The 19,000-nt window shown below is 30.8% G+C and overlaps 2 protein-coding genes across 2 annotated transcripts; both read right to left on the bottom strand.

Moving 5' to 3' along the window:
* Positions 1-581: 581 nt before the first annotated feature.
* On the bottom strand, positions 582-6,141 carry LOC101260509 (golgin IMH1). Its single transcript, XM_004251316.5, has 6 exons — positions 5,724-6,141; positions 5,263-5,413; positions 3,621-3,899; positions 2,571-2,747; positions 1,449-1,667; positions 582-1,211 (listed from the first exon to the last, which is right to left on the bottom strand). Exons 1-6 carry the CDS (start codon positions 6,062-6,064, stop codon positions 681-683), a joined length of 1,698 nt encoding a protein of 565 aa, XP_004251364.1. The 5' UTR covers positions 6,065-6,141; the 3' UTR covers positions 582-680.
* An 8,264-nt stretch (positions 6,142-14,405) lies between these two features.
* On the bottom strand, positions 14,406-19,000 carry LOC101055609 (sulfite reductase). The gene is given in 8 exon segments (NM_001279319.2): positions 14,406-14,755; positions 14,900-15,058; positions 15,155-15,271; positions 15,348-15,482; positions 16,532-16,729; positions 16,884-17,180; positions 17,262-18,041; positions 18,721-19,000. Coding segments are annotated over 8 exon segments (2,076 nt in total). The 5' UTR covers positions 18,901-19,000; the 3' UTR covers positions 14,406-14,545.

Here is a 19,000-nt window from a genome sequence, read left to right as displayed (position 1 = left end):
GAAGAAGTACAAACTATTGAGGAATACACATTTATTTATTTACGAGTTACAGGGTTATAACTTTAGGAACAAATAAATGTGTTACGGAGAGATTAATGGTGCACCCGATTAAATTTTTTATTCTCTGTATAAAAGAGTTTTCCATAGATTATTATTCACATCTTAATATTCAATTAATTATTAGCAATTATTAAAAAAATAATCGTATTTAAATCATACAAGAAAATTTCTACTATTAGTCAATTTAAATTAGATAAAACTTTACTTTATATATTTCTAATTTTTGTTATAGAAACATTTGGCTCTTCCTCCTCCTCAAAATATTCAAGCGATAAGTTAATATTCATCATAAAAAAATAAAAAGAAGATCAAGTTATCCAAAATATTATACAAAATGAAATTATAATATTTTCCTTAGATAATCCAACGCAGATGAATATTTTATTAAACATAGGTGTGGTTTAACCAAAATGCTTCTTATGATTTCATTTCTCTGTACTAAGCTTGAGATCTTGAATTATAAGAGCGCAACATGAGATATGTGACCCATTGTTCACCGAGTTTCGAATTATGCAGCAAAATTAGTAATGCAAATACCTTTATTATTACCAAAATTGTTTGCTCTTGCACCAGTCAATACCTAGCAAATTCTCACTTAAAGCAGAGACAAGTACTTAGCTTTAAGGGCTGTGCAAAGGGTAAATTGCTTTACTATTTTGCCTTACCAATAATGGTGATGAATTTCCAACATCTCTAAATGGTGGCCTTTTTGGTACTCTTGATTCTTTGCTGCAAGAATGTTCTTTTCTCCTCCCAACAGGAGAAACTTCTCGTTTACAACTCGTGTCATTGGCTCCGCGATTTTCCTTTAGACGATGCATAAACATGCGTTTTTCCTTCTCTAGTTGTTTCCCTAATGAAACTGGAGGCAAATCTTTTGTTGATATCACTTCAACACCTCTTTGTTTTTGCAACTTTTGATTGACATTTTCTTCTTTCAACCGACAAACCAACACGCGTTTTTCCTTCTCAATTTGCTTGGCTAATGACAGCAGAGGTGAATTCGGGGTAGATGTTACCTCCCTCTGATCATGTGCTGTTGATCTCTTTGTTCTTGATTTTTCTAGCTCGGCTTTCGCTGCAGTTAACTCATACTGCATATCCTTTGCCTTGGTTTCAAATGCTTGTGCTTTGTCTTTCCATTCTTCCACCTATGAAATCCAAGTTAAATGAGATAACAACAACAACAACAATATATCAAGTGAAATCGCAATAAGTGTACGTAGACCTTACCCCTACCTCGTGGAGGTAGAGAGGCTGTTTCCAAACGACCCTCGGCTCAAGTGAAAAGTAAATGAGATACTTTTAAAGAAGTGATATAGTGTACTGTTTCAAATCTAAACTTCTTTCTTCAACATGTCATTGTAAACAAAGAACCAGATTCTTACGGAGGACTGTAAAGATTGGATTTCATGAGCAAAGTTAAGGGCTCGGTTTTCCCAGAAATCGCGTGAAGCCTGAAGTTCTTCCATCTCCCCTCTGACTTGCTGCAGCATTTCCTGCATTTGTGACCATTGCTCAGTTTCAGCTCTCACTTGTTCTACAATCCTTCGAACTATAACCTTGCAACGCCCTGAACATTTGTTCTCCTCGAGTGGCAACATGTCCTGTTTGCATAAAACAAGGGTGAAAAAACTGCTTCTTCAGTTCAAAACTAGCAATAAAACTCTATAATATGATAAAGACAAGTACACCATATTACAAATGCATGATTCTTGAGATGTTATGCAAAATACTCTCTTTAGATTGATTTCACTGATCATCGAACTACAGGTCTGTTACAACAAAGCCATAAAACTAAGTTCAATAACTATGATAGAACACATCGTCTATCGCTATACTTAGCATAAAATGTAAGTCACTAGAAATATCAATCCGACCCTGACACTACAAGCAAGTTGCTGCGTAAGATAAAAACTGCCAAACAACTACAAGGTCCTATCCAACATCTAGAACAACTACAATTAGCAACACAACATTTCCAGGTTCCTCTCTATTTTCTAATATAGGGTTAATTTCTGGTCACTCAACTTATAGTTATTATCTCAAAAAGTCGCCTCTGATTTGAATTTTCTTCAACAAAGAAAACGTGACTAGCTAAGATAATAACTATTACCAGTTGAGCAGCTACTACTTGTATTTTGATGATTTGTGGTGCTTGTTTGGTGATTTTATCTTATGTTACACAAATTTTGAAATAACTCTAGGGTCTTAATTAGTAGCATCAAAATCTTACTACAAGACATCCTCAAGAAATACTCTCTCCTTTCGGAGATTTACTTTCAACTTTTTCACATAGTATGGTTAAGACCATAAGATTAAGGGCATTTTGATTATTTTCTTAAGCTTCATGTCAAATCAAAACAGGACAAACAAATTGAAACTGAAGTAGTAAACACAATAAGTTCATTATAGTAAGTGTAGTACATGATTTTAAATTAATATTGAGGTACAGACAAAGAAGTACAATTATTATATGTATAAAAACATTTTATCTGTTCTGACTTTACCTGAGATGGTTGTTGTCTTATAGAGAAAGATGATGTAGGGTCTGTAATAGAGTCAATTCTCTTGGAAGTTGAAGCTGAACTGTTTGCTGTGCTTGAAAGTATTGCCCCATATTCCTCCTCCATTCTATCTAACATACCCTTTGATAGTCCTTCCATTTTTTCCCTCAACAACTCCACCTACAAACATTTTTTTTGCAATTTTTGTAAGTATAAAGCCTTGACGTAACTGTTAAAGTTATTGTCAAATGATTAGGAGGTCATAAGTTCGAGCGATAGAAACATCCCTTACAAAAATGCATGATAAAACTACGTACGGTAGAATCTTGTAGTTGAGACTCTTATCTGGACCTCTTACATAGAAAACTTAGAGCGTCAAATTGTCTTTTTTTTCATTTTTCAAAAACTACAAGTAGTCAAGATTACTTGAATTTTGTGAATATATAATTGAAAATTTGTAGAATGTACTAAAGTTGAATTATTTATGAAAAAACACCACCACCCCTGTTGTCTTTTTTCAAATTTTTTATTACTGTACTTCTTTTTAAAAAAAGTCCACGTGGAATAACAAGATACCCTTATTCCAAGGTGAAATTTTCAAATAGTTCATTCTCAATTATAATTAACTAATGCACACAAACATCCAAAAAGTAAAACCAATTATCTTATTTTTTTCTCAACAAAAAGTCTATATGGTATTACTTAGTTGATAAACATGCATAAATGGCTTTACTTTATAGCCTCTATTTAAGATTACAACTTTTGCTTACATTAGGTATGCCTACATGACACTCCTTCCTTAGAGTGAAACCCTTTTCCAAACTATGTTAACGCGAGATATTTTTTATATTGACTATCTTTTTTTTTGATAACTATATATAACAATATATCTAGTAAAATTGTATAAATGGGGTCTGAGTAGGGTGAATGTATGTAATCTTACCCCTAACTTATAACTGCTATGAGAGGTTGTTTTCGATTGACTATCGACTCAAGTAAAGAATACCAATAGCAACATTAATCAATAGAAAAAATGAAAAAGGCAAAACTTACATCAGCAGAAGTATTATTCTTGGTTTCTTTGTCAATTTCATTTGTTGATTGAGCTAGCTGTTGTAATTCCTTGAGAGTTTTTTCATCTGTTAAACCTCCAAGCTTCTCTAGCCTTTTCTGTAAATGACATGCTTTTTTATCAAAGTTACTACAATGTCTCAATTCAACATCTTTACTTTTACAACTTGTCTTTAACTCTTCAAGTTTTTCTGCTAAATCTTCAATCTCTTCTTCCAATACTGCATTCACATTTTTCCCTTCAAAAATCTTCTTTTTGCCCTGCAAAAATCAAGTAACAAAAAGATTTAACATTCAACTTTCACCAAAGTAAGAAAAAATAATAAAAAATCAAGGACTTCTAAAATTCACTTTTAATATTCTAAAGCACCTCCATTTTTAATAATTCTACTCCCTCCGCCCGGAATTATTTGTCATGTTGCGGTTATAGAAAGTCAATTTGACTAATTTTCAAAAGTAAATTAGATCACATTAATTCGATATTTTAAATAAAAAATTTAGATATCCTAAAACTATATGAAAAGTACTATAAATTACAATTTTTAACATTATTAATATGATAAAAAAATTCATCTTAAAATGTTAGTCAAAATCTTTATAATTCAACTCTAAAAATAAAAATCATGACAATAATACCGAACAGAGAAAGTACTAATTTTCAAGTAAAAAACAAAGAACATTAAAGAAAAAAAAATACTATTTCATATGTATAAAGAGAAATTTTGAACAGTGGTGGCATTTATTGGACAGTGGGATTGCATGAAAAAACTGAAAATCTGTTTTTCTGTTCTTTCTACATTTGACAATTAAGTTTTATACATTAATTAATAGATAAAAAGAATTATTACAAATAATTATAGATAAATATTCATAATAAGTGAATTCAGTTTGGTATTATCATTAAAAACAATAACATTTCGGTATAATTTCATAAGTTAAGTTTGAAAAAATAATAATATTTCAGTATAATCTCATAAGTTAAGAGCCTGTTTGGCTCAGTTTAAAAGCTGATCAAACTGACTTAAAAGCTGATTTTTGACTTATTTAACTGTTTGACAATACTCAAAATAACTTATTTTAAGTTAAAAAAAAACTTATTTTAAGTCAAAAGTTAAAAGCTGGGGTAGGGGTGCTTTTTTTTTTTTAGCTTATAAGCTGTTTTAAGTTGACCACATTTTTATTTTTTTGGCCTTAATATTTTTATACAATCTCCAAATTTCTCATATAACCCTAACATCTCTTTCTTCCATTTTTCCCTTTTCACGTTTGGCATAATAACTTCAGCACTTTTATCCAAACGCATAACTGCTTATTTTAAAAATAAGTTTCAGCATTTTGAAAAGTACTTTTTTAAAGCTACTTTTATTAAGCCCGTTCAAACAGATCCTAATTCTGAAAATGATTGAGTATACATAAAACTTATCTGTACCTTATACATATAGAGATACTATTTTTGATAAATCAAATATTTTGAAAATATAAAAATGAAAGCAATAACAACAAACCGAAGATCAATACATAACATACATAGGAAAGAACAGCAATGATGATAAATATGATAATTGAAGCGCAAAAAAATACTAACGATAATCGAAATCGAATAACAAGAAACTATAATACTCACAGCAATGAGAGTGTGAACAGCTGATCTAAGAGTCTTCTCCATCTGAATTCTATTCCTTTCCAATTTCTTCAAAGCAAATTGTCTTTCCATCCTTAAAAAATTACACTCTGCTCTTAACATATCTGCTTGAAACCTCCATTTCTCCTCCTCCCTTTCATCACAAAACATAAACTTGGTTCAAGAATCAATTTTGAATTAATTCAACAAAGATTTGTCAGCCCCACTTTTTAGGAAACTCTAAAAAATTGAAACTTTATGTTAAAATATCAAACTTGGTTCATAAAAAATGTATTAATATATCCATGTGAATAAAGGGTTTTCTTGAAAAACAAATTTAAAGCTAAAAAATTCAGTCCCACTTTTTAGGAAACTGTAAAAATCATAACTTTAAGCTACATTTTTCCTTCATTCAATCGACTGAGCTACTAAGATTTTTTTAATAAGAAATTGATTTAACAAACCTGTCTCCGGCATCACCACCGCCATTGACAGCACCTTCTTGTTCTTGTTCTTCGACTCTTTCTCTCCTCTGAGCCGAAGACGAAGAAGAAGAAGAAGTTGAAGTGTTGATGAGAAGAATGGGATTAAGAGAGGAAGAACTTCCATGAAAGTGTCTTTCTTGATCAAATAAACATTCTAATCTCCCTTTGTAATAGTCATATTTCTTCTCCATTGGATAGAGTTGTTTCTTTTTCGTATTTCTGGGGTTTTTCCGGCGAGTTCTCCGGGGAAAATGGAGGATTTTAGGGCTTGGTGGTGGTGGAGGTGTTGGGTGCCATTTGGGTTTTCTTGTTGATGACATTTTCTATATTTTTTTATTGTATTTGTTTTGGTGCAACAATTTTGAATTTAACGGGTAGAGACTATAATCACTAGAGGAAGTGAATATATTTATAACATTTATATATAGAGTGAGTGGTGTTTCGAAAATGACATAATTACCCTTATGCTTCATGAAGTCATACTTATTTTGGGGGAGGGGGGTTTCACGGTTTGGATAAAAAATCGATCTAAATCGAACCAAATAGATTTTATTTTGGGTTTAGTTTTAGAGTTTTAAGAACCCATAATATCTGATTTTGTTTTAAAAATTAAGAAATAATCGAATCGAACTGAACCGCTTATATATATATTATTATACATATATAATATATTATTTTTATAAAGAATTTTAAATATCATATATTCATCAAAAATTATTTAATATTTATTTATGAAAGCAAAAATGTATGAGAGAATATTTATCTTATTGGTTTTATGTATATGAGTATTTATGATGAATAAATTATATTTATATATTTTATATATTATAGCTGGTTTGGTTTGATTTTGATAATTCAATAATCAATTATACTAGGATGAATAAATTATATTTATATATTTTATACATTATAGCAAGTTTGGTTTGATTTTGATAATTCAATAATCAATTAAATTGATGTGATTTTTAATTTTGATTAATAATTGACTCAAATTGACTTGTGAACGCCCGACATTTAGGTCCGCTGAGGTAAAGCGAGGAGTTGAGTCTAAACTGTCGAATTGAAGTCATTATCAAAACTATACTTCCGACAACTAACATTTGTCCAGTCCAACGGGAATGTGCAGTGCAAACGAACCTGAGTTATTATATCGAATTTCCGCTGGCCATTAGGGACCAAGTGGTAAGGCCATGATTCGCAGGGGAATAAATCACTCATTCTTCCATTGTGGACGGGTGCACGAACGACAACTCCAAATGTCACACATTCGCCGCCTACCTACTGTTTAGGTGGTCACTAGCGAGATCTGTTAAGGAAGTGTCGCGGCTGCTCCACTCCGTTGCGCTACGATCTCGTGAACTAAACTTCATTGTCTTTCCGCGTGCGAAGCGAATGGATGTTGTGTCGTGGGTCAATTTTGAGATGAGGAGCGAAGAGAGACCGAAAGAATGATTCATTTGGATCGACGAGCTTTTTCAGCCCAAAAACGAAAAATTCATAGAATATATGTCTAACTATAAACATTTATTCTATCTGTATATCTAGGGTGGATCTCTCTATGCATATAGATCTTTTTATCGAACGATATGATCGGCTAGCTGTAGGCGCATATCAGCTACACTTAATACGAAAATTCTGTTGGATTAGACTTTTTGGGAAATTTTTGAACCTTGCGAAAAAAGCTCTAAGAATATAAGAAAGCAAGCGTTAGAGTGAAGCACGAAGCTACCACTTCCTCCGATCAACTAAAATACAACAGTCGCAACCTACTTTAATTTTAAATTAAAAGTTCGAAGAGTTTGGCAACAAGCCCATGGTTATCCATTATAATGGATAAGCCCCTACTTAACCATTATAGTCATTTTGCGATTCCTATCAATTATAATGGATAAGCCCCTACTTATCCATTATAGTCATTTTGCAAAGAATTTAACACATTTATATTGTTCACTTGTCACCTTCAAATTATCAAGGATTTACAACCTCATGAAGGTGAGAATAAAAAGAAATATATTTTTTTGAAATTGAAGTGTGAAGATTTTAGTTTAAATTCCAATTGATACTTCTACATGTTTTTTTGGGGAAATCCAAGAATGTTGAAATTTAGTGAGTTAATGTAAGTTACCCTTCACAGACTGTTCTTTTGCTATATGACCAAACCTTGTGTCACTGATCTTGTGTCTCAATTGGTCCCCTCAACCAACCTATGAGGTTCTATTCATCACTTTATAATAAATTCTTTGGATTAATGAAACCTAAATCTATAATGATTAACAAATGACAAACATATGTGAAGTTGCCAACGTGTCATATACATGGACATTCAATTTTACTCCGTTTTATATTACTTGACATCAATATGTTGATCTATCACTTGACATTTATCGACTTGATAAATATATTAAGAAAATTTTATTAATGATACTTTAAAACTCTAACTTGGATTATTAGATTATTAGTACTTTATGAAGTAAGGTAAATATGATTAAAAAAAAGAATATCTTAATTTGTTAAAATGGAAAAGTAAAATGAAATGTTTACTTATGATATATAAGAGTCAAATAAAATTAAAACGGAGTAATCTTCAATTTTATAAAAAATTTGAATATTTCTTTTTTATATTTAGTAAAAGAAAATCTATATAGTCTCACTTACAAATTTTGAGGATGAGAAAAAAATCTGTAGCATTTTCTAATTTTATGTGACGTACATGAATCTGAATCAACATGCAGCAAAAGAGGGTAGCACTTTCAGTGGGTGCAGGGTTTATCGAAAGGCTCTCTGCCTCGTGACATTATAGGGTTTGTTGACAAATAATATTTCTTCTCTCGTTTTTTCTTTTCATTAACTATTGAGATATATCACAATTTAAAGAAGCTAGCAATTACTGAGTTGAAAAACATTCACAAATAATAGATCAAATACATAAGCAGATCCTTAAACTTGTTGGGTTTTTTCCCTCAGGTACCTCAACTACGTTATTTTCCTATTGAATCATTGAACCCCCATAGTTTATTCCGTTTAAACAAAAATCGTTGTCTGATGTGGAACCAGATTTGTGAGGAGTATTGATAGAGGATACATATGTTGTTCCACAAATCATTAGTCCAATTGATAGTGAAAATGTTTGAGAATAATTGTGTTTTACTTAAGTCATTTGAACACATTAGAAAACAAATGAGACTAACACGGTTTGTCTTCATTCCTTCAATCAAAATTATTACAATTCGAACACAATTGAAGACATTTACAATAGAAAAGCTGATCAAAAGCAACCAACAGTGTTTAAAAGAAACAAATTATGAGTGGTTCAATAATTCAATTGAAAAATGCGTAGTTGAGATACATGAGAAGAAAAACCAAACAAGTTTAGAAATTTGTTTATGTATTTGGCCTAAATAATAACTCAAATACTTTTGATGGAAAAACGGATAATCTGATAATATTATACATATTCTTAATTTAAATAATAAAATTTAATTTTCTTCTTTAAGTTATTAAATTTTATATCTAATCAAAAATTAAAACACATTATGATAAAATATACCTAGTATAATGTAGATTGTCTAGCACAAACTGATATTGGTGATGGTCAAATATATTGGCCTCTTGTCTAACCATGATTATTTATTTTTAATCATAATTAAACTGTTTAATTATTGGTTTGTGGAAGGTTCTTTTTTGTGAAAAACACTAATCAAAGTTGCAATTGGCAGATCTTCACCGCAGTTGACATATCAAAAGAGAGTTTTTTTTTCAATAATAATAATAATAATTAATAAAAAGACATTGATGCCTCATGAAGGAAATTAAATACAAGTAGTTAATTAATTAATTAATTTTTTAAAAAAAGGAGCCAAAGTCCAAGAAAAAGCAGAACAAAATCACACGTTTCAAGATGTTGTGTCCTCAGCTTCTCAGCGTGACTCTAATTATTTATTACTCTTTACTTTCATTTTGCTTTATTTTATATTTTTCAAACCAAGGTTGATACATGTATTTTGATTTGATTAAATTTAAATTTATTTACGATTAAAATTTATTTTAAAGGCATATATTTTTCAAATGCTTAAATTTGAAATATTCAATTAAGGTTGGAGGGATTTCAAACTGTTGAAGAAGTGGGAAACCGACAATTAAAACATGTCAACGAAATAGGTCCAACGCTGCTGATTGACGTGTCTGAAGCAAATATTAATAAAGAAGGAAGTTGACGATTGAAATTCAGGCATTCAGGGGATTATTCATTTTACTTTATTTTATATTTATCAAAGAACATCTATGATTTGACCAAATTTGAATCAGTGTATTACTTACTGTATTGTTAAAACTTATTTCTAGATGCACTTTCATAGATTCTTTTTGATTTTCTATTGCTCGAATATGAAACATTTGATTGAGGTTGGAGATATCTCAATCATTGTACGATAATTTATGTTGATCTTTTATGTTGTTTATATTAATATATGAGACTGTGATATTTGATACATATATTGAGATTTGATTAAATATAAATTCATTACATTGTTAAAATCGATTTCTAAAGAAACTTTCAACATATCTTTTTTTTTTCATTTTCAAATGTTGAAACCTAATATATTCGATTAAAGTTTGAAGAAATTCTATCCATTTCACGATAATTTAGGTTGATCTTTTAAGAAATAAAATGGAATTTTGAAATGAAGTTATATGAGACTACTATCTTTAAGAAATTTTAAAAAATAAATTAATTAATTTGGTCCGTGCCGGTTAAGTTGTGTATATATGTTATGGTAGTCAATGGGTAAATTAAATGCGCTAGATTATTGTGTCTCAATTTTGTTTTTCTTTTAAAAAAATTATATAATTCTCTTTAAAGCATAAATATGACCACATAATATACAATTACTTATAATTATATTTTGAACATACAGATAATGCAAATAATATTTTTGATGTTATCACAATACACTAAAAATTGACTTTAAATAATAATTAATTCATGACAGTAAATTAAATCGTTAAATATTTTTGTTGTGACAATTATCACTCTTTATAAATGTTCAAAAAATCTAAAATAATATTGTATTTAATAATAATTAACGAATATCAGTAAAATCTTTAACATTCTTTATTAATATTTATATACGCTGAAGTATACTTTTAAGATTACTTATATGTCTATAATAATTTATATTTTGAAATATTACATATACATGTGTTAATAAAAAATATATGTATTGGCTGATATAGGAATTCAAAATTCATATTTGTCAAAAAATTAATTTGAATTGTTTGACATGAAAGGAGATTGAATTGAACAAAATATAAATATACTATTTTTTTGTCACTTTGTCATTTATTGCGTATTTGTTAAGAAATTCAAGTGCATGAAAACAGCACAAAAATAGGCTCAACCATTTAATTCTTTATTACTTTACATTTTGCATGCATGCATTTATATGTGCTGTGATTCTCTTGTTTTTCACATTTATTTTGGTAAAACCCAACATTTTCTAGAAAAATGAAATAAAAATTCTTTGTAGGTTCAATATATTTAATATATTAATTTTTTTTATTATCGAGGATATAACAATAGATATGAAAATATATAACGATAGATGTAAGGATATGAAAGATTAAGAATTTTTACTTTTTAGCAGTAGAGTGAGGTTTTAAATATGTAAAATTTATTTTTTTTATCAATATTATTGTTATGTCAATATCATTTTATTGTGTGATTTTATTAATCGTTAAATATTAACATTGTTTTTTTACTTTAGATATTTTTATTTTTTATTGGTAGCACTTTTTAACGTATTTTTACATAACTTTTTATTTCTTAAAAAAGATATTATCACAAAGATTTTTTAAATTGAAGATTTACAGAAAATAGCTTTATTATCTCACTCAAACCTAATTATATTGAGTATATTATTATACTTTTTACTTTTATACTTTTGCTTTAAATTATATTATACATAAACATAAGAAAGCATGATGAGCAACTTGTAGATCTTGATAAACATTAATTAATTTGAATATTTTCAAATATGTAAACTTGATTCTGTTTTTTTTTTATTTAAAATTTTATTCCGCAGATATTCTATAAGCTATAAACTATTAATGTCACGTGCATTGACAAAAAAAAATATTGAATGAACTAAAAAAAAATCATGTAATATTTTGTTGATGGAAATTTAATAGGATGATTATGATATAATCAAAATTGAGCGATTTTCTTATTGTAAATAAAATAACTTTAATAAATAATTCTCAATAATTGAGTGATCGCGTAAACAATAAATTCAAGACTTTTATAAGTAAATAATCATGACTAAATTTATAGTCTCCTTTAAAAGAACATTATCGTCTATTTTCATCTTTCAAATTTGAAATTTAATTTCTTCATGTGCACCATGATTATATTATTTTCCTACTGTATTTTTTGACAAATTCAAATGGAAAACATTGAGTGTAATCCAATGTTGGAATCTTATGTACAACTGCAATATATAATTTATAAATTAATTAGCACATTAAAAATGTACCTTACAATATGAAATTAAATTAATTAGTACCCTGTATTCGAGAATTTGAATTGAAATATTGTTAATTAATCCAAGTTAATTTTAAGTTATTGACTTATTCACGATTTTACCGTTGTGAAGATTTTTACAATATAATTATAACAATTAGGAAAAATCTACATTTGATTTGGTGATGAACCACAAGTTCCAATAATTACGTAATCTAAACAATGTTAATTTAATTACTCTCAAATTGACCGTTTGAAGTACTTAATTAATTTTCTAATCTTCTGAATTTATAATATTTAAAACTTTAATAGTTGAATATTCATAAACAAACTATTAAAAGTCAATGTTGATGTTAAAAGAAACTACAAAATACAAATGATTAGCTAGAAATAAAGAACGTGTTTTGTCTTATACACTGGACATTATAATTTGTTTGTATTTTGAAATTCCAAAAATAATACTCAAAAGTTCAAAATCCACCTAATACTGGAAGTTTTCTATTTAAACTCTTGTACACATTTTAATATGCTACTTTTCATATTTAATTAAAAAAATTATAAATGACCAAAGTCAGCTCTAATTAAAGGGCACTTCTTCTTTTTTTTTAATTAAAAAAATGAATATTTTTATTTCCAAATTATAGAAGGCTGAGACGATTTTTAAATGAAAAATTATGGATCAAGTTTCCTAACATAATTAATAAAAATATCCTACTCTTTAATTGCTACATAGAAGCATCACTCAATTTTAACAAAGAAAATTATATAATCAAAACATATATTATGATAAATTGTGTAAAAGATATTAATCATTCACTATAGATTTACAATTTTTGAGGTATGTGAATGTGATAATGTCAAATCATTTAGGGGTCGTTTGGTTATTGTATAATAGACATCTTATTCGTGTATAAAAGTTGCATCACTTTTAATATGTTTGATAGAAGTTTCGTATTAGGTATAAAAGTTAACATAACTTTTTACCATGTTTGATTGTATTTTTGTACTCCTACATAATTAATAGCAACGTAACTTATGAGAAAATCTATGTATAAAGTTATACAGGTTAAAAGGTGGGATAAGTTATGTGAGTATTAGTTATACATGTATTAAAATGATAAATTACATATTTATCATATTAATTTTTTTTTATTTTTTTTAATTGGAAATTTTACTACTTTCTTATATATATGTTTGTTATTTTTTATTTCTTTTTATATATAGATCACTTTTATATCTTTTATTTTTTTAATTGGAAACTTTACTGTTTCCTATCTACATGTGTTGGTTTTATTTAGATATTTTTTTCATTTATTTTTATACTAACAGTTTTTATTGATTATGCAAATATAAATATTTTTTTATATTAAAAATTAATTGTATATTTTTAACGATACACATGCTAATCAAATATTAGCATAATATATTATTTAATAGCCACATTATATTAGATATATATTAATAATTTACAACAAATTTAATATTCAATTTAGTTACTGTATTGTAACTAAATAATACTTACATAACTAATATTCACATAGCTAATACCCGCATAATTAAATTCAACATAACTAAACCATGCATAATTAAACCATGCATAATTAAACCATGTATAATTAATACTTGCATAACTAAACCCTGCATAACTCTAACCAGTAACTAAACCGCGCAAAGTGTAGATAAATTACCTAGTTAGTTTGTACTCTTGTTTAATTAATGTAATGTCTCTTCTAATTTTCAGTAATTAGGAATACAGTTAAAAGGAAACTAACATAACAATAGGAAATCTAGGGAAAACTATACAAATTAGATTCATTAATTAGACTCAATCCAAATTATTTACAACTGATTGGGTTCACGGCCCAAACAATTTACGTGACTGCCCCGTTGTTCTATTCACGATACCACTACTTTTTCATCCTTGATACCACGAGAGTAACAGCTCCAACACAACTAAAGAAAAATGTCGTAATGTAAAAATGGATTGGGACAGGTACTGCAAAAAGGCACCCTTTCAAAAACTAATTTGAAAGAAAATAAGATACAGGCCATTATCAGATTTTGTTTGCTCATGAAAAGGAACTGGGAAATGAACAACGAAAAATAGAAAGGAAAAATGCAGTGTACTGTCAGCTCTACGAGTGAAGTACTATAAAAGCTTGCACAACATTGTGTCAAAATTCTCCACTTGTTTCAGCCAAGCAATTTCAAGACGAAGACGTAGTCACCAGTTAAATCTCCTTGCCATTATCTTTACTGTTTTGCAACACAAAAGATGACTTGGTCAGTCCATGCTTTTCCCATTTTGCTGGGAAGCAACATAATTGCGAATTACATCAATCGCCAATTGATGGGCATTCTTGTTTTGTATTCTTGCAAGTGCATCCATGGCTTGATACGTCTCTTTATCAGCAAATAGCTTTAAGTTATAACGAGATGATGACTCAGGGATGCCATCCCATTTCTCAACCAAGTCCCCTAGTTTCTCAAATCCCTGTAAGAAAATTACAAAACAAAACTCAGGTTCCTCATTCGCAGAATTCCAGAATGAAACAGAAATGGATGGGTGTCTTCAGTTTCAAACTTGATTTGCTCTTGAAAAATACAATGTTTAACTACCACAAGAACTGTTCCTTACCAAGCGGTTTGAGAACTCCCCAAACGATTCTTTAGATTGTCGCTTTCTTTTCCAATGGAAAAATAAAGGCTCCAGAACTTTTTCAAGATCCTGAACCTTAACCTTATCCTTGAAAGTTCTTGCCAATACAGTTTGATTGGGAGTTCCACCGAGCCAGATCTAAGAAAAACAACACAATTAGATTCACTAGATCCCACATTATATAAATATGGAACACTACAGAAACAAGTCAATAGACCTCAAAAATTCAACTACCTGATAGCTGTTTGGACCATCTCCAACCAATCCAAGTTCAGCCATGTATGGTCGAGCACATCCATTGGGACAACCTGTTACCCTTATAACAACGGATTCATAGAACCTCAGACCAACCTGGAACCACCAAGGCCAATTCATTCAATGTGCACCACAAACCGACAGAACAACAGATGATTTAAATACTTCATACCTTGTCAAACATAGCTCTAACACGCTTGAGGATGTCAGGTATTCCACGCTCAGCTTCAGTGATTGCTAGAGGACAAAGTGGAAAAGCTGGGCACGCCATTGCTGTTAGATTGAGAGGATCGACAAACCTAGGTTGCTTTTCAATGAAAAATGATCATGATTACTAAAGTGGAATACCATGATGAAATGCTAAACACAAACTATAGGACAGATTATATCGTACAATCAGGAGAAGTTAGCAACTTCCTATTCCCTACATTTTACGCAAGGACTATCAAGAAAATTAGAGGAAATTCACATCAGTTTCATGGTTCACCTAGGCCACCCTATAAAACATAAATACCACTTCACTCACGTTAAGAAACAAGCAGCTCAAATTTTCAAAACTCGCATATATATATATATATATGAAGTGACAAACCTGCAAGTACAAAGTTGGCAAATTTTCTGCAGGATCTGTACCTCAAAAAAGTTGTCAGTCTACCGTCAAGGTTATAACGTTCAATTGAACGTCATCCTCCAGACCGACCATGTTATTGGAGACGGAGGGAGTAGTAACACAGAACTCCATTCAAATGGACACTCGTTACCACTACTCTAAAGGCATACTTTTTGTTAAGGGTGTCCAACTTAAAATATATATCCTTTAAATGTAGAATTTGACATATATATACAACTTAATTTTTTGACAAAGGGTGTTTAGTTGGACACCCTGGGGTGGCTATAGCTACGCCACTGCGTTAACATGTGTTGAAGTGTGTGACCACCATTTAAAAGCTCAAGTTGTTAGTTAGAGACACACTTCTAAGTTAATTATGTGTGCAACATGCACCCTCGTGTGTAGCTTGATTCTTATTAATGGGCCAAGCACATGGAAGAAAAATGATGATCGGTGGCAGTGAGACTCGAAGCACGACGCCAGGAGTGTGTGACGATTTCATCTTAAGTTGTCAGAAAGCACATTTTTAGTTACATAATTACGTTAACATGTTTATACTTTTTCAGACTGATTAAATTACATAAGCATTTCTTTAGTTAAATGAGCATTTTTTGTGTATGATGGCATTCCATATTCATGACCACCTCCAAAGACACGGCTCTGCATAACCTTTTTCTACTTATTGAGAAAGCTCAACAACTTATTCATGGAAAGCATATAAGGATCAATTGAACACTTAGCCTTACCAGCAAACCACCCTGTGCAAGGACTGTGGTGATGGAGCGCTTCCAAGATTGCCGAATATTGCTCAAGATAATATTTTGGTTGGGTGTGAGACGCACATTCAGATTATACTTCTCAATAACTTCCCTGAGTGCCTTCTTCATCTCTCCTTTTACACGACCATTGTCAACATGTAGACCACAAAACAAACTACCGTCTCCCTGACAGAATTATTTGAAGACATGGGAAAATCTCAGAAAGTTAGTTTAATGGGAATGAAAAGATTAATAAAGCATATCACTGTTAAGAATCAGAATTGGCTCTTCAACAGAACTCGTTGTCAGAGATGAACTTATTCCTTCTACAGACACTAACCTGTTCATGCCATCCCAAGTAACTTTTAAATTCCCATTGAGGCAATTCACGGCAGGGTTCAAACTTCTTTCCGTAATATTGTTCAGTGACAGATCGGAACTTCTCAATCCCCCATGAACTGAGTAAATATTTCAATCTGCTATATCTGCGATCATCTCTTCTCCCATTCTCTCTCTGAGTAACAACAATAGCTTTAACTGCATAAAGTATATCCGCTTTAGGAACATAACCTAATGGCTCAGCCAGACGAGGAAAAGTAGTTTCCATCCTATGAGTTCGTCCCATACCACCACCTACCTGCAAATGAAGTAGAGGATTTTACTAGTCCTTATAGAAAGCAAAAGTAGTAAGACGAGAATCTCTATATTTCCTTCTTACATATATATTGAATCCCTGAGGTTCTCCATCCTCATCAGATACAACAACAACACCTATGTCATTCGTGAAAATGTCCACCGAGTTATCACTTGGCACAGTAACTGCGATTTTGAACTTTCTTGGCAAGAACTGAGTTCCATAAATGGGTTCAGGTGAGTCAGGAAAGTTCGTTCCATGGGAGTTATCATTCCGAGCTTTCACAACTTCAGGAGGTTCTACTGACATAAATTTCTCCCCATCCACCCAAACGTCATAGTAAAATCCAGACTGGGGAGTTAAAAGTGCTGCAATGTTGTCAGCTGTTTGTTTAGCAAAAACATAATCTTTTTTTGCAAATGGGGCAGCTGGAGCCAGAACGTTCCTGTTGAGGTCACCACATGCACCAAGAGTTGAACCCATGTTGTGGATGATTGTACTCATTACTGTCTTTAGGTCTTTCTTCAAGACCCCATGCAGCTGAAAGGTCTGTCTTGTTGTCAAACGGAGTGTCCCAATCCCAAATTGGTCAGCAAGATCATCCATGACTAAGTAGAGTTTGTTCGGTACTTCACCACCAGGGTTCTTTGTCCGAAGCATAAATGAGTATGATCTTGATCCACGCTCGTCTCTGTTGTATTGCATATAGCTTCCATGAAACTTAATCAATTGTGTTGCAGCCTCATTGATGTTTGGGGCATCATTAAGAATCTCCTCATTTAGAGGATATCTTATGAAGTTACTCTGTTCTTTGAAGATTTCAACCTTACTACGCTTGGGCTCCACCGCAGCTGGCTTCGCTGGCTGCAAAAGATCAACAGATACATCACATTTTACAAAGCTCTATCACCCACACAGTATAATGGAAAATGACAGAATTCCTCCTAACTATGAGGCCCAACAGAGACATAAATCGCAGTAGTAACGCATCTCACAATAACTACCAAGCATCACTTGAAGCAACACAAAACATAGAATCCACACAGAAAATTCAATCAAGCATAATTCTAGATACAGGGAATTTCATCTCTTACTTCAGAGAAGTAACCGATTATTAATCTAGCAGCGCCACCACCAAGAGAAATGAATAACGCACAAGAAAAAAAATCAAAATAAATCCACGCAGAACAAAAAATTAGCAAAAGGCGGCTAATTGACATGGACAATAGGCAAATTTACTTTGGATAAACAAAACAAAGGAAACATTTTTTTGTTTTAAAAAAATGAATTGCATATACGTAAGATAATTGAAATAAATTCACCAAAAGAGAAACCCACATCTGCAGTTCAATCAATTCGAACCACACAACAATAACAAAATAACATTTCCATAAAATTGTTTTATAACATCAGAATGAAAAATGCGACGGAGACTAAAAAAAAATGATTTTACATATCAAATCGGCGGGATTAATCAATGCGCAATATCGAGCCGGAACAAAAATATTTCAAAAAAAAACAAACAAAAATTACATATTTATACCGTAGATACAGCACGGACAATAGAAGTAGAATTGGAATGAGAAAATGAGCGATGGATACGTCTGCTAAGCAAAATCGAATTAGAGGTGCTTTTCAATCCATTGAACCTCTGAATTTGTAGCTTCGGGTTGGGGTCATCGACGGCGGCGATATTGATCGCTGCTCCAAACGACGTCGTCATCCGTAGCCAAAAGGTAAGTTAGGGTTTTTAAGAAATGAAGAATTTTGTGAAAATGGCGGAGAGAGTATACAGATATTTGAGCAAAAATATTTGGGTGGTG

Source organism: Solanum lycopersicum, chromosome 11, assembly GCF_036512215.1.
Source record: "Solanum lycopersicum chromosome 11, SLM_r2.1".
Classification (NCBI taxonomy): Eukaryota; Viridiplantae; Streptophyta; class Magnoliopsida; order Solanales; family Solanaceae; genus Solanum; species Solanum lycopersicum.
This window is presented reverse-complemented; position numbering and strand designations above follow the sequence as displayed.

Excerpts from the sequence above, each read along its gene's own strand:
- LOC101260509 (XM_004251316.5), bottom strand. The coding sequence starts at position 6,064 with ATGTCATCAACAAGAAAACCCAAATGGCACCCAACACCTCCACCACCA. Across the intron at positions 3,900-5,262 it reads CTGTTCACACTCTCATTGCT|GGCAAAAAGAAGATTTTTGA; the intron begins GTGAGTATTATA and ends TGATTTTTGCAG. Across the intron at positions 1,668-2,570 it reads TAAGACAACAACCATCTCAG|GACATGTTGCCACTCGAGGA; the intron begins GTAAAGTCAGAA and ends TTATGCAAACAG.